General features: G+C 41.1%; 1 protein-coding gene across 9 annotated transcripts in view; it reads right to left on the reverse strand.

Moving 5' to 3' along the window:
- Window positions 1-22,834, reverse strand: part of LOC131684642 (protein winged eye) — a 233,135-nt gene that overhangs the window by 15,470 nt on the left and 194,831 nt on the right. For 6 of the 9 annotated variants that reach the window (XM_058967679.1, XM_058967687.1, XM_058967685.1 and 3 more), the window contains 5 exons: window positions 6,895-7,011; window positions 5,477-5,700; window positions 2,477-5,413; window positions 2,189-2,411; window positions 1,388-1,992 (listed from right to left, as the gene is read on the reverse strand). In XM_058967679.1, the coding sequence (XP_058823662.1) occupies window positions 1,388-1,992; window positions 2,189-2,411; window positions 2,477-5,413; window positions 5,477-5,700; window positions 6,895-7,011 (4,106 nt within the window). The remainder of the gene's footprint in view (window positions 1-1,387; window positions 1,993-2,188; window positions 2,412-2,476; window positions 5,414-5,476; window positions 5,701-6,894; window positions 7,012-22,834) is intronic. The other 3 variants (XM_058967686.1, XM_058967682.1, XM_058967680.1) reach the window with 2 other exon arrangements.

The raw sequence follows: 22,834 nt of genomic DNA on the forward strand, positions 1-22,834 counted from the left end.
CTTTCATTCCTAAAAGTAACAATAATTATCTTAAAATTCGATCAAATCGTATTTTTAATAACAAGATTGTCAGCAAGTTCGATCATCTAGAGATTGAATTTCATTCTGGACTATTCCAGATAGGGAGGGATAATACAGAACTAATCCAAAACGTATTTTCTCCATTTATCTATAGTAAGTGGTCTGAATTGAGTATTCGGCGAATACGTTTACACAGACTAGCTTTTACCAAAATATTATTTTATTGGGATATGCACGAATCTACGAAGATAAGTCAAACAAAATGCTCCGTCATTGACGGAGCATCAAAACTCCGAATGAAGTCCACCCAAGAGTCTACCAACTCACGGATTCTGTAGCAAGCGAGGTAATGTCATGAAAACTATAAATCTTTTCAAATCGGGCCTGACGCTACGGCAATGAGGGAGGAGCCTATACCACAGACTAACAGACATAACACTCGAAAACAATGCTTCGCCCGCTTTAACGGTCATTTTAAATATATTTGTAGTTGGGACTGTGACCATATTTGAAATTATGGCGCCACTTACATACGAACAAGCATATGGGGGATAGACCACTAGCCAAAATTGTTCCCAAACCTGAGGGGTAAGCCATCAGCAAATGAGTGTTTGGGATTGTCAATAAAAGGTGGAGCTAGTGTTCTGGGAAAATTGCCGGATCGATGTTTTTGTGGGAATTCCCTCATAGTGTTATGTCTGTTAGTCTGTGCCTATACTTTGATCAATAATACTCGATTTTCCAGAATATTGATTATGCTGTCACTTTATTGGCTGGACACTCCAGCGGATCTTGTATTCTCACTTTTACAGCATTAGCATAAACTAACAGTCATAACACTCGAAAATAATGCTTCGCCCACTTTAACGGTCATTTTAAATATATGTGTAGTTGGAACTGTGGCCACATTTGCAATTATGGCGCCACTGACACATAAACAAGCATACGAGGGATAGACCACTAGTGAAAAATTGTTCCCAAGCCTGAGGGGTAACCCACCAGCTAATGAGTGTTTGGGATCGTGAAGAAAAGGTCGAGCTAGTGTTCTGAAAAAATTGCCGGATCGATATTTTTTAAGGAATTCCCTCATAGTGTTATGTCTGTTAGTCTGTGGTATTAGTATCAAATAAACGGGCCCTAATGGCCAGTCTATATTCTCCTAAAGGGTTCAATAGAGGTGCTTCTTCATTGACACAGCATCAAAACTCGGCGTGAAAAATTAGCCAAACTAATAATTATTTTATACAGCGAGCGAAAAGATGTTGAAACAATTTTGAAACTTAAATTTGACCACAAGCTGCGTCATTCACGCAGCATTCTATTTAACTTTTTAAATTAACAGACCATCGATATAGTAACAACTTACGTAGTAAGATCCCGAGCTTTCAGTTATCGAAGAACTCGCCTCCTCTTCCGTCATGGTATCTTCCTTGAGGTTCGGATTAAACACCTCCAGCTCATCAACCTTTTCCTCCGGCTGGGAGGTCTCCACCGAGGCCGGACTAAACGGTTCTGCTACCTGGGACGCACTGTCCCCTTGCGAGATGTCATCATCCATCGATCCAGCTGCGGCGGCATCCGGCGACGACGACATATGGTTCTCTCGATGATGTTTCTTGTGCTTTCTTCGCTTCTTGTGTTTTCGGTGCTTGCAGTACTCATCGTTGCACTTGGACTTTTTCTTGTGCTTGTGGGAGGACATTTCCGCATTATTCGCCGCTAATCTTCGTAGCTTATCCTTGCGAATCTTCTTCAGTCTCCTGCGTTCCTCTCGATAGGCGTCGCTGTGAACGCGTTTATCCGTACGTTCGCTAACTATTGCGAAACAGTTGGCCGTTATCGTTGTACTCGTAGCAGTCATCGGAGCAATTGTTACCCCGATGGTAGTGGTACTGCCAGCAGTACCCACTTCGGACACGCTTGGCTGGCGTTTTCTTTTGCCTAACGATAGAAGAGGATTTGGATCGTATTCTGGTTTAGCGTCGATTCGTGTAAATCAAGTCGGAGCGAGAATAAAAAAGAAGAAAATTTGTTCCACAAATCAACCAAAAAAGGTTTCGAAAAACTTAGGAATAAATCAACTGTTAGGCTTACGAACTAAATTTTGACTTGGCGAATTAGTTAGTGTGTTCTAGTCAGCCGAAAAGTTTTCCAATTCCGGACTTACCGACTATTGGATAGTCACTCAGTAGAAAGCGGATGTCCTCCAAAGCAATCCTTCCATTATCTCCATCGTCAAACTCCACGTTAATATATCGTTTCTCGGGGTCCGGTGAAGTAGGTTCGGCTGCAACTCCCGGATAGAGACAGCGGTACTGTTGACTCCAGTAGGCACATACTCGCGTTCCTGGAATAATCTCATCAACCGATTTTGGGGCTACTTCAAGAATCTGGAATGAAATAGAACGGAATTATGAACGTCGCACTAGAACAAATAAAAATTTCAATTGCTTACCGCATCACGCAGTACCTCCTCTCGGGACATGATATGAGGTCGGTTACCCCGTTCACCATCCAACGTTACCGCATAGATATCCGGTGGCTGAACTGCACTCAAGCATCCAGCGTAGAATAGCCCACCCATGGCGGTCAGTACTCGAGTTTTCTCTTTCCCAAGGTGCTCACTACTCAGCAAACACTTTTGGTCGATTCGCTTCTTTTCGGAGTTGCGACGCTTGCGTTCCTTACTGCGGGACTTCTTATGTTTTGTGTGATGCTTCAGTGGTGCAATCACAGCTTGAACCGGTGACATTTTCAGCGAACTTGAGACCGGTGATGTTTTTATTTTGTCGAAAATGGACGGTTTACCACCGAAAATTGAAAATGCTGCGTCCGATGGTTTGCTGTTTTCATCGTCGAAACTGAAAGCTGGCGATTTTATTTTGATCTGAGGCTTGTTGGAACTGTCTGAAAGGTTACTGGCGTCGTCACTTGTTGTGCTCTCGAACTTGGACGCGTGAATCGGCGATTTCTTCGGTTTCGATTCGTCCGGTTTGGTGGCACTATTTGCACCACCCGCTGCGTGATGATGGTGCCGGTGGTGGTGATGTGAGGATGGTTTGCTATGACCGGTCTCTTTAACGACGGTGTCACCTTGTCGGTTTTTCGATGCTAGGATGTAGCCGACTAAACTTTTAGGCTTCTTTGCCACAATCGTTTCTGTCAGGGCAAGCTCGTCGTGCTTCTTGGGCACTCCACCCTTTCTTTTGGAAGCAGACAAACGTTCAATCGATCCGGAATCTACATCGTCTAACTTACCGGAATCGGTATCGGAACTGAGTTTTGGAAGTTCAACAAATGTTGAATTCGAGGACGACGAGAAACTGGGTGATAACGCCGGTATTGTGCTTAGTTTGGGGGATGACATCGTCGGAGTTTGACCGCCAACACAGCTGCTGTTACTTGCCGCAGTTGTACCATTCAGCAGGCCGCTTGTGCCGCTAAATCCACCGAAGAAAGATTTACCAATGTCCGGTATTCGCACCATCGCCGTGAGTGGTTTGACTTTCGCCACAGAGCTCGTACCCATCTGTTCCAGTTCACGCTTTTTCTCCTCGCATTGTCTCGTAATGTTAACTAGCCTCTCCTTCATGTCGGATTCAATCACACTGAACAACTCGTTCGCCGATGGCCAGCTCGTCCGGCAACAGCGATGATCCTTCTCGTGGGCATCTTTACAGTTGCACGTTTCCAGCTTTGCTCTCACCCGCGAAAAGCTCTCTTTCAACACTCCATCAACGTCATCTTCTTCGCGTGCGTCAGAGCTGTGCTTTCGCTTGCGTTCCCGCCGCAGTTCTCGTTCGTGTTTTGATTTCTTGCTTGACTTTTTGGAGTCTTTGGAATGTTTATGTTTACGTTTGCGCGACGGAGGAGGATCCAGGACGGTCGTTGGCTGAGACGGCGAAGAACTGACAGGATCGACTTTGTCGCACGCGGGGGATATCGATGGGGAGAAGTTTGCGACGGTGGGTGAATCTTTTTTGAACATTCCTTCCTCCTGGAAGCGTTGCTCGGCCAGAGCACAGAGGAGATTTAGTCCCACCATCGGTTCGTCACCGCCAATAAAGGCACTCGCTACCGATTCTGGTGGTTGCACAGTTACACTTTGTGCTGGTGGTGGTTGGGAAGTTGGCTGGTCGTATTCCTGAATGTTTGGTAGTCGATCAGGTTCGCAAGGAACGGGCGATGGAAGCTGCAGAGGCTCTGGCGGATGCTGCGGGGATATGGGTTCTTTTTTAATCATTGAAGCTTTCTTCTGGAAGACTTCTATACTACGGGACAGCAGTTCAAGACCGCTGAGATCTACTGGATGTTCCTGTTGCGGTTGGATAGAGGAGTGCTCCGGTGGATGAGTTTCTTCCTCTTCCTGGGAGACTGGAGTTTCAACTGGTGAGAGCATTTCTTGCTTCGGTATCCGTAAGCCACTGAATGTTGCGTTTACCGTAAGGTTTTGTGGTTGGAGTTCGGCTGGAATGGGAACAGCTGGCGCTGCGTTGGTTGCTCCATTTTCTCCATCCATATCAGCTTGCTCACAATTCGTACTGCTAGTATTGCTGAAGTTTAGACTGGTGACCGATGAGGAATGCGCCGACATGTCCGGTTCGATAGCTGAGTCGCCGCTGCTGTTGATAATACTTTGACACAACAGTTCCGATGTGGATGTTGACAGCGCTGTGCTTACAATGGGCGGAGCGGTTGTTGGTGATAAGAATAGTTCCTGGAAGTGTGGCCCATCTGTAGTGTTTGCTGACATGGTTGACACATCTTCATGATGCGGTACATCGTCATCTCCGACGGTATTGTCATCTTCGCTCATCACAGGAGTATCGGTTTGAATGTTGGCGTCTTGTACCTCGGGAGCGGCGCAGCATGATGAAGCGTCAGGATCTTCGCCGTGAGACATGGACTGATCCGGTGGAGGCGTTAGACAAGTGGTCATCGGAAGTTCCGGCTGGTGGGGGCTTGGTGCTATCGCTGCTGATACCGTTGACGGTGGAGGGGTGATAGGAGTTGCCGTTGTCATGGCCGGCAGCAACGCTGGGTGTTCTATTATTGTCGTACCGGTCTTGGTGGAGGGAGTTATCTGGATGAGATTGCCTTGCTGGAATAGCAGTTGGGGTGCAATATCTGGAGAAGTGGCAATCGTGGCCGTTTGAATTGTTTTTTCCGGTTCGTGGAAAATTTGAGCGGTATTATTGCAATTGGCCGCTGTTGTGTTACCACAGTCTTCGATTTTGATGAAGGTATGCGACGGGATTGGCATCGGGATGGGTGGATGGCATGATGTTTGAAGGTTGCTGATCGAATGCTTGTTATTCCCGGTGGACCTTTTATTGCCATCGGACGTCAGTGCAACGTATCTTGTACTGTGGTGTGTTTGGGTATGCTGTTGCTGAATGATAGGAAAGAAAGGGTTGAGTACGGGATGATTGTTGCAGGTGCCACAGCCACTAACCTGATGCAGCGTTGTGCTACTGGCAGTTGCCAGATAATCGGAGCTAAGCATCTGCAGTGGTGCCAACGGTGGTGGCTGAAGCTGCTGCTGCGTAATCTGCGGCAGCAGCAGATGCGGCGGCTGTATTGCGGCCGTCGTTTGTGGATACGATGGCCACACGACCGTCTGTTGGAATGGTTCTACACAAGAAATATAGATTTTATCTAGAAAGTTGGATGGATTGGCTAAAATAGGGACACACGAGCAATCGCGCGAGTGTGTAGTTTAATTTTGTTTTTGTTTTGTTTTCAGTGGCGTACGGTTAAACCAAACAAATGCATTAGAAAAGGTTGGGAAGAAATAAAGATGAAAGAAAAAAGAGAACAAGAAAACAAATGGTTAAATGTGAAGCCATACAAGCACGCAACTAAAACTAAATTGCTTCAACTAATGGTAAACTGAACCCAAGCACCAAAATCTAAACTAAATTGTGTATGAAATCAAACTACTAACTAAATATAATTTCTGACAGAATTTGAAAAGGTACTAATACTGAAGCTTTTGGTTTTATTTTTATTGTTTAACTACTACTATAGCTGCTAGTCAAAACTGCATTTGGTAATGGTAGTATTTTCACATCTCATAGCAAATAAGTGGTAAATAGGAATCTATAGCGAAACTATAAAAACATTTTCAGCAGATAGTTTAATGAAGTCTCTGCAACTTTACGAGGAAATTTCCTGTATGGACCTAGGAAAAGTCATGTAGTCCTATATTGAGTTCCACAAGATGATGAACACGAATGAACTCATGATGAATGAAGTTCATGTTTACAAATTCTCGGTGGTTTGTTTACTTCGTAAGTAAAGATGCCGAATCTCTCTGGACAAAGACTTGCCATAAGACCTAGCACGAGAACTGTCAAAAGCACTCAATCCGAAAAAATCGCTTCGAATCCTTCTGGAACGAGGATCATTGACAGGTCTCGTGCTTTGTTGGAATGACAGATAGATAAATGGTAAACAAGCGATGTACGTTCGAGTCTTTATCTAGAGGGATTCAACGTCGTTATTCGTCTGTTGCGCGAGTTTGAATGCAACGGATGTTCATCTAATGCATTCGAACTCGCTTAAACAATCTACCGAGAATTGTCAAACGAAGCTCATCCGGCTCATTTAGTGGGATTAGGTCGGTTGGTGTAAAACCTAACTGACCTAGGGAAAGTCATGTGGTCACGGGAGCAGGTGAAGCACCTCTGGGAACAAAAAGTATTGAATTGAAACTTACTGCTATGCAAGAATGACTACGAATGCTGACTGATAACCAGCAATATCTTAACCTAAAAAATACTACGCAATAGACCCAAAAGCTTGCTCGGCTGGTATTCTTTCTACATCTAGCAACTAGCTACGTAGCTCTATTAAGATCACTAAACTTACCGATTGCCGTCGTTGTTGGAAGGAACAAAATTTGCCCGGTGCTGGGATCCCGCACCAGTTGAAATCCTACGGGAGGAATGGGTGGCATGGAAAGCATCGAATCCATCGGCAGCGGAGCTGAAACAAATCCGGAAAAGTAATACATCAGTCATCGTACTCAAGCCATACAACATCGAATCATTGTAAACAATCGGGAGACATGATTTTTCACACTTCCAACTCTTAGAAATGGGAGGGAGCTAACATGCAAGAACGTTCGGCACGAGGAGTTGATGTGAACCATGCGGTTACTCGTTTCAGTGGAAGAGAAGAAGACGCCATTAACAAGAAAAAACGCCATACCCATAGTCATGTGAAATCCATCGGCAAATGAAGTAGTAGTTTCGTATGCAAGGATAGTGGAACGGAGGACGTACGCGGAACATGTATGTACTGCTTGTCAAAAAAAAACTAATGCAAAGGTCCCCTGTGCGACGGAAATTTCCTCCGAGCAACTACGGCACCAAGCAAGTACAAGAGGAGAATCCATTAATGAGAAAACGGCAAGGGCAATAAATTATTTGAAGTCATTTCAAAACAATCTACCACCACCACCACCACCAGCGCGGAAACCAGATGCGAACACCCAGCGAGTACGTGTTGGTGGCAACAAGTGCCCGCACCAAAACCAGTTCAGCGAAAATCGTAAACAAAACAACGTGCTCGACACGAAGTGTGGCTGCGGAGCGCGCGATGGCGTGCGGAGGTAAGTGCCTGCCGAAGCGAGCACGATGAAAGCTCACATTGCGGCACGAAGTGGCGAACCAATGGCGCCCATTGGCTGTCGGGCAGAACGAGGAAAGCTCCCGCTCGCATTGGACGGCGATTGGCTGGAAGGCGTGGCCTGTGGTCGGTATGAACTTCCATTGCGGCCGAAAGATGGCTGCGGGAAAGAGAGAGGGCTAACAGGACGGGAAGGTTAACACCTCCTGCCGTGACTAATACCATTAGAGCCGGTCGTGAGCGGGAAATTAACTAGCGTGTTCCGCTGGCCGGAGGCTATGAATTTTGATAATGCAATTTTTTATTATTGTAATTTGAGCTTACAGTACGGCTGTTAAGTGCTGGTTGCATATTTAGTAATTTTGTTAGCATTAATTTATAGTTGTTTATCGCCGTCAGTTGCTGGCGTTGGTTTTGAAATTGTCGATAGTTTGTTTAAGTCTAGTTTGTTATTCGAAGCGCTCACCTTGAGCTTGTAGGCGAATAGCCTGGGTAGGGCCAGAAAGTGCCTATTTTAAAAAAATGGCACTGTTTACGTATTCATGGCAATAGTGCACGAAGGGGGAAATTGATCAACCGCGAGAACGAGTAAGTCAATTAATTAATTTTATTCCTGTCTCATTTGCCATTAATCAAATGGTTGGCTAATGAACATGCAAGTTTCGACGTGTCAAATAATGATTTGCAAGAATTGTATAATAAATTGTATAAATCGAATAGATTACTTAAAATGTAAATCATGCCGCGATAAAATCCAGTTGCACATCAATTATTAATTGAAATATGAACTACACGTACATGTAGCTACATATGATTTTAATTTTGTGATATATATGTAAATAAATCTATTATGGAGTTTGGTAGCCAATATTAAAGCGATTCAGTCTAGAGTTCAGTGGTACTTTAATCTCTGAACCTGAATTTTGTTGACTTACTGCAACAATTTGGGGACCACTTCCGTGGAATCAATAACCGGGACCAGCCGCTATTAAAATCCATCGATGACCACTCCAATATTTATCGGGTAACTCGATCCGCATTGACCTGCCCTTCCGGTAAGTGCTCGAATGTTGTGCGTCGATATCGGTTCCCATCGATATTGGAAAAATCCATAACTGGTTAATTGGTTGGTCCCGTAGCAGCAGCTGCAATATTGTCAGTATGGCCAGCTTTTGCGCTCGTGAGTGTGTGTGCGCGTCAAGTACAAAGAGGAGCGGCATAATGCCCGTCACGTGTCGCTGATGTCGTTTCGATTTCCGCCTTGACACACAATCGAACCGGAAAGCGGATGGACATTGAAAGGGAATTCGATGAAGCTTTGAATTTAAGCAATCATCTCCTCCGTGTTTTTTGGGTATTCCTTTGATCCCCGCTGTGGCTACATGCTTGCGTGCATGTGTAACTGTATCGGAAACTGCTCTTCATCGAACACTGACTGCTGACAGGAGGTTCCTATCGCCACAATTGCGATTGATTGTGCCGATAGCATAGATTATGCGTCGTGCCGCCAAAAGAAGTGCTAACAATGGCAATTATTTTATGACTGCAAAAACCCCCTAGCTTGATTAGTTAGGTTAGGAGCGGTTGTCTGTTCCCCTATTTGCGTTCAATCAAGGCACAATCCCTACCACTCTGGAGCGGAATTTATTACTGCGATCAAATATTCAATCTACATTTATAATAACCTAAACAAAATGCAATTGCTGCTTCTTTAAACATTGTTGTTGGCGTAGGTTTGACGAGGGCCGGGATTAATCGCGTTTTACAACGCGGCTGCTAGGTTTTAGCAGCCTGGCAAGAGCATACACGTGGCTGTCGTCCAGTTAAAATAGCAATGAAATGTACAGTCAAATTAAATTTTTGATCGACCCGTTCGGTAACAGTTGAGGGGAGATTATTTCCATTTCTATCGAATACAGGATGCTGGCATAAAATAATACTCTATATATTTCTATTGTTTATCTTGTCAGTAGCGTGTGAGAAACATCAGCAGTCTTTGACGTTGTTTGACGAGAATACAAGCCAGTTTTCGTGGAAGCTGATGTACAACGAAAACAATGCCATTGGAATGATTGATACCATTGTATCTACCACATTCGAGTCTGTGACAAGTGAGATATGTTGTATAGAAAAGGACGCCATGGTGGAACGCGGCGTCAGAGATACTCGTCAGCCGTCAATCTAATATTGATAAAACTTGACGTTCGGAAGTTAGGAAAATGAACAAAAGAGGAATACAACGGGAGTTGAGAATAAAAGTTAATACTTATTACCCGGCCATTGTTACTGATTTGTGTCTAGCCAAAAATTGAAGATAAACCAAAAACATGAAATGCATGACTGTTATGTTGGATTTCAACGATCCGTCAGTCTTCTGTCATCGGAAAAGCACGTCAATGGAGCGTCAAAACTAGTTGAAATCTATTCCCATAGAGACGTTCTCACGCAACATCGGGGACACGGACAGTCTTTGCGTGCGAATGTATATCCTGACGGAATGGTAACGTGGCGTTGACGTACATTTCCGGTGATTGTTTTTGCTAAAACTGATAGCTTTTCCGTAATAATGTTGGTTATGCATTATTTGCTAAAACTTATTTTGCTAACGTCAAACAAAAACAACTTCGAAATAACTCACAAATCATTGAAGTCGATCTGAAAAACACTAAGCGCGAACAATAGCTAATGAAATGATGTAGGTATCATCGATCCATGGGTATAACTTTTTTACTTCTATTCAGTCTTCCCGTGAACATCGACAAGTTTGCACCCGTGTACAGAATTTCGTGCACTCGTTCAACCTCACGCATGCTTTGCCTTTGTGTACAGGTTTGCATCGAACACCGAACCCAAGCGAACGATGTGCAAACTCATGTAAGATTCATCTTATGAATACCAAAGTGCCCTCTTCGCCATACCTGTATATAATACATTGGGTTTAAACACCGTGTGCGTACACAAGAAAGGCAAGCACAAAACAGAATGCGTCAACGCTAGTGATGATGAGTGAGAGAAAGAGAAAACTAGTATCAAGATCCTGTGTGTACGAACACCGCGTACGTACATGGGGTTCGGATGTGCAGACGAACACGTGCACGTGTTTTGGTACGCATTAGCGCGTTCGAGTTTGCACACAATATGTGGGTATAAGATGAGCACAGACCTAGAGCGAACATGGTGTTCAAAATTCATTTGGGAAGACCGCTTCTATTGGGAATTTGGTACTTTCGAGCATACACACAAGTGATTATTCAACATGTAAGATTATAAAAACATTCATCCATGGCCATGGAGCTCAGAATGCATAGAAAGCCTTGTAGCCATACATGCCAGTCCAAATTAAATACATTTACGCTCTGATGCATTCAGGAATTGAATGTAAATGTGTACTGGGTACCAGAGCAACTTTAGGGTAAGAGGAAATGATATATAACTAAAATAATGAAACTTGCAAAGAGGATTTTCAAAACACTATGCAGTATTAGTACTACCTCTTGGGTGTTGCTAATTTTATACCTTTCATCTAAGAGTGTAAACTGTTACGGCATTGCGCATCTTATAAAAGAGATTGCAACACCCTGCAAAACAAATAATGCACAATATCGCTCCTCATCGACATGCAGGAAGCCTTCGAATCGATTCGGCATGCTGCTGTATCGAAAGTAATAAAGCATGTTCACTTTCCGAAATATTGTGTTGTAATGTGACTGCGTTATAGGAAATCGAGACCATAACCACGAGAATCACTAGGGGCTGTCTTCAAGGAGGAGTGCTGTCACTACTTATGTGGTCCCTGGTAGTAGACAAACTCTTGAATGGACTGGAAGGTCTGAAATTCGAAGTAACGGATTACGTCATTATTTTTCGATCGCATCAGATTTCGGAGCATTTGAAACTGCTCTAAACGTTCCATGACAATGGTATAACAGGGAGCATCTTAGCACAAATGCCTACGAATAACTATAATTCGATTTACAAGGAAACGGAAAGTCAAACTGAAACCACTTATCATTACTGGAAACACAATTGAATGTACTGCTTATTTTAGAGAGATTTGTTTGAACTTAAAGGGCATATCAAACCGCAGTTGTTAAATGCGCCATTCATTCAAACAGCTTAGCTGCTCGATCATTTTCTAATAATATACAATTTCATTGTATCTGTGAATATCTCTCTACTGGCATACTGACTAGACTTTTCAAGCAAAACTACTATGAACATACTTCATATTGTCCATGCATGCTGAATAATGTCAAACATGTCAACACTTAAGGGGAGGTTCTCATTCAAATGACCAAAAAGTAAGCAAAATTTGGAGCTTATTTTTTCAACTTCATTTAGCATTTTTTTTCAAGACGAAAAAGCAAAATGGCGTCCGTGATGACGTTCTGTCTAATGTTAAGTGCGCGTGGAATTCCAAAACGGCGTACAGTCTGCTGCCTCAAAAAGGTTTTTAGAAAGGTCGAAAGGTAAAGTCTTAAATTGAAAAGTTTTCAAATGAGACGCCGTTTTTAAAATTTATGTTTTGAGATAAATGCGTTAAAAGTTTTGATAACACTTTAGAGAAATTATAAGTGGTAGAATGTCAATATGTTGTAATAATTACATGGAATGGTAGCAAATCAAAATGGCCGATCCAATATGGCGGACCCCACTAAAAATAAGTGCTATTTTAGCTAAAATGGAGAAAAATAGGTTTTGTGATTTATAAACACGAATTTGAGTTGATATGTATCAAAATAACTTATAACTATTAAAAATGTAAAGAAAAAAATAAAACTTGAAAATTTTGAATGAGAATCTCCCCTTAAGCTAAACTGGTCATTAAAGAGCAGATGAATGGTTGGTGAATGAAAAGGCGGTTTTGTCATGAAAATCCTCACAATTTAAAAGTTGCCTCGGCATGATGATGTACCATGATGTGGTCCGGGGGCTTTTCCACCAAAGCAGCATTACAGTGATTATATCACATAAACTTGGGATACGATTATTTTCTTTTTAGTTAAGCTATATTGTGATCAATTTTAGTATTTTACTTGGCGACCTTTATTATCCACTGTAATGGTCAAATAATATACAATGTGGCTTTAGGGTAAAGTCCTCTCTGGAGGCACCCTTCTTTTATTACTATAATTTAAATTAGATCCATGCTAACACTCAGTAACACAAATTACTTATTCTCTCTCATACACTCACAATCTCTCACTCCAAACATACAAACGTGCCCTTCACGATAACACAAGCCTGGCCACAAATGCGAACGCCCGCGATCTCGCCAACATTCAAACACCCCGGTAATTAAGTGAACATTTGCGCCCAAAAATTTACTAACCCGGTCTCAAGCATCAACCCACCGCTCATGCAATCATGAATCGGTCACGTCCGGAAGTCTCTACCCTTAATCATAGCAGCCCAAACTCATGCCTTCAGTTGGACCAATAGAAATAATAACTAGACAAGATGTTCACGCGCGATCATTGAAGAACACGCGAACATGCGAATGGCCACACGCATATAACAATAATGTATCCACGCGAAATTACATACACACTAGCACACGCGACAAAAATGTTAACATACAAACGCTCGAGTCCTTCGCGATCATCCACGCACAACCACGCTCCATCGCGGTGATAATATGAGCGGCTCAGCATTCATATACATTCAAACGCGATCTCAAGCGTGAATACCTACAACCTACACTGCCCATGATCGCAAGTCAGTCCCGTAGAGATAGAAAATCCCATAAAAAATGGGACAAATATGCGATCATGGGCAGTACAGTCCCCCGACCTCGCGCGGTCATGAATCGATCACGTCCGGAAGTATCTATTCTCAATTTCAGAAGTCTAGGTACACGCCTTTAATCGCATCAATTAAAAAGTAAGCTCTCATATCCACTGGACAACACGTTCCATGGCGACATTACCGGGAACCGTGAGGACCGTGATATGGAGTAACTGACTCCCTGTCAGAATGTGATCCGTGCATCGAAAACTAAATATCAGAATAACGGTCCGCGTGGCCATCCAAGAACATATACACGCGACAAACACGTCAACATACGAAGGCTTAAGCTCTTCGTGATCATCTACATACACCTACGTTCGCGATCGCGCAAACTTTATAACACTCCAGTAACAATTTGAACGTTTTAGCACTTTCGATGTTACAAACGCGGTGTCAAAAGCGCGCGATCATGAATCGGTCACGTCCGTAAATCTTTACCCTCCATTCTAGCAACTCAGGTCTATACATTCAGTTATACCAATCAAAAAATAAAGCTCATATCCACTAGACAACACGTTTCATAGCGACACGACTGGAAACTCTAGTGATATGGAAGAACTCACTTTCTTCTAGAATCTGAACCGTATACGAAAAATAAAGTATCAGAGTCACAGTTTGCGCGTGATCATTCTAGAACACACGCGAATATGCGAAAGGCAAACTGTTTTGATATAGAATTTATACACGCGAAGTTACACGTTAGCACACGCGATATACAAACGCATACGCGATCGAACACGTTAACGTACAAATGGTCGAGCCCTTCGCAATGATACACGCGATCGCGAAGTCTCTACGCCCGCACATATCGGAACCGTACAATAAATATCACATTCAGAATCACGGCCCGCTACAATTGGCCTAAAGTAGTGTTTTAGTTGGCGCTATTGCCTGTCTCGCCTGCTATTGTAGTGTGGGATTCTGGCGGGGAGCCCTTCTTAGATCCTAGCTCTACAGCTCCAGTAGGACAACTGTTAAAAAAAAGAAGAAAAAAAGAAAATCCCCTCAATTTGAACGTTAATGATTGAGGGTGGCTTTGAATCTGAGTCTTGGTTGCGGTGGATTGAACTGAAAGTTGGCATTTGGACATGAAAAATCGCTTCACTGTCTTGGAGTAATTACAAATAGTAAGCTGCTTAGAATCAGCCTATCAAAAAACCACGGAAAAGCCTAAAAATGCATGATGGCTTGCTGAAGTCTCTATGGGAAAAATAGGCTTGAAACTAAAAATGACGTATTTACTTTACACTTCTCTTATCAGACCAACGGTAGTATATACCATTAATGCCCATGTTGTTTGTGGACAACAACGTTTTTAAACAGCTATAATTTTTGATTAAGGCAAAATTTGCTCATAAAAACAAGTAAGACTAATAAATGTGACTATTGCCTTTCATTTGAGTATTAATAGTTTCAAGGACCAGCTCTAGAACTGAACTTATTGCAATTAGTCTGATTGGATTCCGATGGAGCAGTGCTGCCAGGAACAGTTTACGTTGACGACGGAAAATGAATTTTTCATATATCTTCATTATGTTGCAATATTATTGAAAATTGATAAAACTTATCAATTTAGACTGTCTTTGGCTACATTCTCCACGCAATTGGACTATTGTAAAAATTCTAGGAGAATTGATTTAGCATTGGAAGATAAAAATTGAGCAGCTTCTAGCACTGCGAGGGAAACACCTATCCTAATGAAAAATGCTTTTCGTGTTCCTTGAACCCACCGTTTTCAAGGAAAAATAGTTTTGAAACCCTGCATGCACTAGAAAAAAGTTGGGCATGAATGGTTGTTGTGGTAGCTCAAAGTGGAAAGCAAAAAGGTATACCTGGAGCTATCGAAGGTTCAAGGAGTGGTTTGTTTGGCAATTACAGGGACAATAAAATCGTTTCCAACTATTACCTTGGGGGCAATGTTAGGCCTAGCTACATCTCGTGTTAATAATAAAAAGAAGGCAGCATGTAGTGATTTACGAATATATAATCGGTATTTGACTGGGGATTTTGCGGGACACAACATGTTCATGTTGTTAATAAACAACAGTACAGTAGTTTTTTGAACAGTTATAAGTTATGTTTTAAGTGAGATTTTCTCACGAAAATAAATAATTCCTTTCATTTGAGCGTTTACAGATATAAGTAATATCCGTAGAACTGAAGTTTTGGCTGTCAGTCTAATTGAAGCAGTGCTGCCAGGAACACTCAGTTAGCGGAGCAAATTGAATTGTTGATATATTTTCGTCGTCTGGCGATATGTTTCAAATCTGATAAAACCTATCAAACTAGACTGTCTTCAACTATCTTTTTTATGCATTCAGTCTATTGAGAATATTCTGACGAATTGTATTATGTGTCGATAGATAAAAATTGAACAACTTCTAGTACTGCGAGGGAAGCATAACAGATTTTTCATTTTCAAAGTCATAAACAAAAATTGTTTTGGAATCTTATATGCACCGCAAAAAAGATGGACAAGATAAGGTTAAAATCCTGAACCTGGAACTGTGTCACGGTGTTTACGCCTACTCACTGATAGAGCGCTGATTAGGGAAGTTTTTTTACATTCTGTTAACATTGTCATACCTGACCGAACTGAATAAAGAAATGGGCGTCATCCGGTTCCGGAATGCGCCATAGTATAATTTATTGATGATTTGCAATCAGATTGTGGTGTGGGAACAGGTGGCTGTGATTCTTACTATAAGTTCTACAAGATTCTATGTTCAGCATCGTCAGTCTTTCAAAGCGGAGGTATACGCAATTAAGACCTGCACCAGAAAGTGTAGGCTTAGAAGATCAAAAGAGACAGGAGTTGGTAATTTTGTTGGGTAGTGAGCCGGTTTAAGAGATTAGGATTCGGGTCAAAACTCGTCTATGCAACTCGACAAATTGTGATGGACCTGGTAAGCAAATGCAAGCTAACTTTGACGAGGGTAATGAGCTAGCTAATAGGGAAGCTGTCTCTTATTTCATAGGTCCTCAGCTATGCTTCAGATTCGGACCTAGTAAACTTAAGGAAAAGCTTGATGACTGGGAGCAAGGGATGAAGGGCAAACATTTCGATGCCCTACTACCTCTACAATCAAGACGGTTTATTCAATACTCAAAGCATATTGTCAGGTCACTACTTTTTTGGTTAAGTTAGGAAAGGCTCAAGATAGTGCCTGCAGGAAATGCCATCAAACGGAGTAAACATCTAGACACATACTATGCGACTCCTCAGTTCTCGCTAGAACCAGAATAAGCTCAATGATCTTTGGCATAGGACTCCCAGCCAAATCCAAAATTTACTCTTTTCAATGCCACCAATTGATGTTTCACAACCATTTGATTCGTCTTCGTAGGCATTCATTAAATTAGAACCGGATCGAGCGTTGATCTACTTCTATTTTAGTGGATGCCTAAGAACACTCAAAAATAATAAATGTCATTAAAAATAGTACATTTTGGATTTTGTAATCGTTTGCCAGGGTGTGGTCGGCTTCCGCAAGTTTATCGCGTTTAATAGTGATTTTTTCCTTTACTTATTTTGTCGATGACTCTGACCGGGTTAGTCTACCTTATCATCTCTAAAAGTTGTCCCTCAATATAGTGCCTGTAGGAAATTTCGTCACTGAATCAAGCCATCAATTATACCTACCGCTTTGCTGTTTATCCACTGCTTAAACAGTACACTATCGTTGCCCCTGACAGTGTAGTGAAATCAGTGAGTCACGGAAGATAAAAGTGCCCTTACTACGGGCTAATACCACTGTAATTGACTTTAAACAAAGACGTATTAGACCAAAAGTACACGAAGTTGAACAGTTCCTAAAATGACCTCACAGAAGTGACCTTTATATAACTACATCTTATACGGATCTCTGGTTGTGTAACATCCACTATTTTTGACAAGTGCGTTTTTTAGCGCTGTGAAACTTTGCATAGCGTCACATCTAAACATAAGCTAGTTTACGAGTGCACTATCTGTACTGAGCAGAGTGTTAAAAAATCAAACGGAAATAGATTTTCCAAATTTTAAAGACTGATATTTTTCCCGTTAAAACATGAAACATGGAATAATGACACTTTGCAAATGACACTTTATACATTTTCTAACCGTGTTTCGGTTAGAAAAATGCATAAAGTGTCATTTGCAAAGTGTCATTATTCCCGATTGTGGGTATTTTTGTACTCTGTTGTGGGCCACATTTAAAAAAAACATTACATATGACGTTTGTATCACTGAATATGGTCATATTTGTTGCATTCGAGAATTTTAAATCGGTTTGAAACTATTTTTTGGTTTTCTCGTTGGTTTCAGACATTTTAATTTTTAACATGTCTAGCAGCGAAAAACGTTCGAAAAATAGGTCAGCCTCAAAGTCTTTATTCAAGCCATCGTGTCTGAGAGAGTCGTGAAAGTATTTTGAATTCAACCTGGAACAATGCGTTTATCTAATAGCGATTTTGTTTTTTTACCTGGTGATGTACGGGTGTAGTGCAAAAAGAGATAGACTTATTAAATCCATGTTTGAATAATGTACCATCGACTACAATGGCATAGTACAACACAAAATATAACTTATCGTAATTTCTTTCAATTCAGCATTAGTGAATACCAGCCTCAAATTTGCTTTGCTGCGTATAATATTCCATCCAATATTTTTATTTATTACCATTTTAAGGATTTATTGGTTCAAGATACGACACGTTACCTTACCAGAATTGGGGCAGCTAGACTCGTAATGAGTCCGCTATCTGACGAGGCACCGCACAGAGGAGCAACCGGGGTCGGCTATTGCTGTTATTTACCTTAATATGAACTAAAATAGACAATAACTAGTTTTTGGGAGAATTTAGCATCTATCCACCTACCAGTGCAGGGGTCAATTTTCTATATCCTTCCGAATACTAGTATTTTTGAGGTGATCCTTGTGAATACATTTGTTTTTCCCGTTGCATGAGCAGTTGGTCAGTGGAAAAGCAAGAAGTAAAGTGATGCCTGTGCACTAGACTGCCCAGAAAAATAATGAATTTTTGAAAACTCAATCGGCCCACCCCTGAGTCAATTCTTAGTCCCACCAGGAGTACTTGCTCCAAATTTGAGGCAAATCGGACAAGTCTAGCTACCGGACCAACGTGCTTGAAGTTTGTATGGGATTTTTCGACAATTTACATGGAGAAAACCCTCTTGCTCACATTTTCGCCGCTAGGTTGCACTGTATGCATCAGATTATCACCAAAAGTGAAACTTAAAAAGATAATTTTATTATCTACAACTTTGTTGAAGACTGCAAAGCGATCCAACTCCAATAGGAAAAGTTATTAAACTTTTAACGAAGTGATGGCTGAGTCAGTTTTGCATGGGGCCTAGCAGTGCATGATAGTGTATCAGTACTAGGTTCCAACAAACTAAACATTTTTGTGGATTAATGGTTAGATTTAGCTGAATAGTATGTTCGGAAGAATTGCAGTACATACTACGAGTTATGTTTTGGTTAGAAAATTTTAGTTCAATCTGTGACCGCATAGATGGCGCCAACACTAACTTTTCAACGGAGAGAGATAGAATATCGAGATGTTTGGAAGAATTACTGCAATATTCTTGTTCTACAACTTTGTAGAAGACACCTAATTTCTATCTCTCTTCGTTGAAAAGTTAGTGTTGGCGCCATCTATGCGGTCAGATCTGGAACTGCAATTTTCTAACCAAAACATAACTCGTATTATATACTACAATTCTTCCGAACATACTATTCAGCTAAATCTAACCATTATTCTACAAAAATGTTTAGTTTGTTAGACCCTAGTACTGATACACTACCATGCACTGCTAGGCCCCATGCAAAACTGACTCAGACATCACTTCGTTAAAAGTTTAATAACTTTTCCTATTGGAGTCGGATCGCTTTGCAGTCTTCAACAAAGTTGTAGATAATAAAATTATCTTCTTAAGTTTCACTTTTGGTGATAATCTGATGTATACAGTGCTACCTAGCGGCGAAAATGTGAGCAAGTAGGATTTCTCCATGTAAATTATCGAAAAATTCCATACAAACTTCAAGCACGTTGGTCCGGTAGCTAGACTTGTTCGATTTGGCTCAAATTTGGAGCAGACACTCCTGGTAGGACTAGGAATCGACTCAAGGGTGGACCGATGGGGGTCATTTTTTTTCTGTCACTCTACTGTGCACATATTCATAGAGATACATTTTGCCAAACATAGTATTTGGCCCTACAGCATTTCGGCGTACCTCAAATTAGTATAAATATCAATATTTTCAAATTGCTTGGAATTTGTAGATCGGACAAGATCGGAAGAGATTTAATGTTTTTTAGATAGCCAGAATCTTGTTTTGTAATGTTTTTTCAGCAGCATTGCCGGATCGTGCCGTATCATGTAACTTTTTTCACATTCAAATTTGGAATAAAATGTCAAAAAAAGGTTTTTTTAAGGCTGGTCCAATATACAGCAACACTGTTTTTTTCAGTTATTTTTAAGCTGAGGTTTTACAAATAGTTATGTTCAACTACGTTTGTTATAATATTGTCTTATTTAACACAGTCATCATCATATGAAAGCGATTTTGCTGGATACATAACAAAAAATGATTAAAAACCCCTTAAAATATCACTATTTTGCATCCATGCAAAAATTCTTTAGCAATTTTTGACATACTCTTTATTTTGCCACATTATGCAGTATGCTTTTAGGTATGTAAAAAAAAATATAACTAATTTAAAAACCAAAAAAAATTTTTTTTGGTTATTGGCCAAGAATTTGTTCTAGTTACTCCTCTGTGCACCGGCTTGATGACTGGGAGGCTCCGGTCGTTCGCCTCGAGACAGACGCTGTTTCAAGTCGCTCCTAATATAGAGGACAGGTACTCTATAGTTTTACCCTTTCCTACCGGTATACGATCAAAGATCGGCGCCCTATGGGGCTAAGGGATAGGTGCTATATACCAGAGATGCATGACCACGTAGTAGGGTCTTTGACAGAATGTCTCAGAAAGGATGTACGCAGTGAGAAACCGATGCAATTTCGCAATAAATGATAAATAAATTTTTATGGCTGCATCCTGTTGTTTACCTTTATCTCTTAGTACTACTGTAGCGGTTTAATCTTTTCCAACAGTTTGTTTTAAAATGCATCTTTCAGCAGATCAACGTCAAAATGATGTGCTCAAATCGTGTACAGAATCTAAAATATAACTGAGAAAGTTGGCAAAAATGGAAGGAGGGATGGAAGCTTCTGTTTACCCTCGTTTGGATCAATATATACTGACGGTGTAAAAGAAGGAGGTTTGAAACTCGTGAAATTCGACTACGAATCCTTGTTGGGGTCACAATGTTATACGATACCAGAAGGGCAAGTATTGAATCAGTCTGAGACATCTTTTTAAGTTGAAACATTTGCTAAGAAATCCATGGTGTAGCAAGCTATTTGTGGCTGCGGTAAGATTTTAGAACTTTTTATTACAACTGCTTCGATGAAGAGCGAAATATGTATACAGGGATGTTTACAAAAACGACTACTACCCATGACTCGAAGCCACAATGAACGACTACTAGCCATGACTCGAAGCCACAATGATCCTAGTCTTCTTGCATCTTCTCATTACGCGAAATCAACGGTAAAATGGTAACTTTCGTTACAAAAGATATACCCTCCAAATTGCAGCAATACTTGCGTGTATTACTTTCACTGAAAACTGGATTCTGAGACAGTCTTTGTGTGGCACATGATACGGCTTTATTTTCTTTGATGTAAGAACCTGGGTACGACAAAAGGAGGCTATTCTATGTATAAGACGATTAGAAATATAAGGATAAAAAGCACCCCAGTGTCATGATCATCGACAGGGACGGAAATTTGTTGACAGATCATACCGATGTAGCTGCCAGGTGGAAGGAAGGGATACTTTGTTTTGCCATTAAACGGATAAATGAGTAAAAAAGGAAAACTGTTGATGCACCAAAGTTAAACGAAGTGTGAAATCCTTTTTGAGAGCAGGAAAAATGTAAGGCGAATGGGAAGGACGGTATTCCGGTTGAACATCTGCAAATCCGGTATGATCGGTTGTACAAAGCAATCCACAGTGTGATCGTGATGATCTGGTTGGATTAGGAAATCTTTCCTTCGGATTGGGAGGATGGCTTCATATGTCCTATCTACAATAATGGTTAGGGTTTAATAACTATAGAGGCAATACCGCCTATCAGGTACGCTCCCATGTTTTGATTAACAAACTGAACTCGTTGGCTGAATTCTTTGTCGACGAATATTAAAGCGGATTTGGAGCAAGACATACAACGATGGACCAGATGCTTACCTGCGACAAATTCTAAAAAAAAATTGAAATACAATTGACGAATTGGATTATAAGATAGCGTACGATTCAGGAAAATGAAACGAATTGAGGCAAAGGATGCTTGAACTTGGCTTTTCGACAAAACTAATTAAGCTGATTCGTATGATGCTAGATGGATCAAACTCAAACGTCAGAATCATCGGAGAGATACCTGCCTTGTTTGTGACGTTCAATGGATTGAAGCAGGGCAATGTACTTCCTAATTTATGATTTAAATATAGCGCTCAAACGTGTGATACAAATATCTAGAGTACAAAGTCTTACATGATTTTTGGCTTCCCGAACGAAATCGACATAATTGAAGTCGATCGCAGAGCAGTGGAAGAGCCATTTTTGACTTTTATTTGAAATTGAGCTTGTGCAATCGTATTCGGTGCATTTTTCTCATTTCATTCACTTTTTGTACATGCCATTTGCATCCTTCTCATTTTTCTTAGTCGTTCTGAGCTCCGGCTTCATCATAATCCAATCGATTGGACGTTGTACTGGGCAGTTTTGTGGATTCATCTCATTAGAATCAAAATGAACCGAATTTGTCTCATTCCATTCTAGTACGGTCTGAGAATTGTGGTATGGGGCTAATTTTATTAGGTTAAAACAAATTAATTAATGAACCTATTTTGGCCCTATTCGGGAGTGTGCAGAACTGTTTCGTTAACTATTTGGGTTTCAATCAATGGAATGCCTATAAATTGGTATCAATATCTTTCGTTCGCTTCCAAGAACTAGTATAGCTACATAAATGGCCTGAAAATTATGCTATTCACGTTTTGGAACGCAATAGAAACTCGAATCGAAACCCCTAATTTTCCCCCTACCATTTGAGTTCATGCACGTCGAACAAAGATGGCAGACACTGCCCCTAACCAACGGGTTTAAATAACAAGGATAATAATATGAATAGGGTTAAAATGGGCTCATTGCCCTAGATTCCGTGTTTAATAGTGCGCTCTAGCGTAAATTGTTGGCACGTTGTAAAATGATTCGGTTACGTAGGGATAATCAGGTAGGGGAAAAGAGATTATAAC

The sequence above is a fragment of the Topomyia yanbarensis genome, chromosome 2 (genome assembly GCF_030247195.1).
Source record: "Topomyia yanbarensis strain Yona2022 chromosome 2, ASM3024719v1, whole genome shotgun sequence".
Taxonomy (NCBI): Eukaryota; Metazoa; Arthropoda; class Insecta; order Diptera; family Culicidae; genus Topomyia; species Topomyia yanbarensis.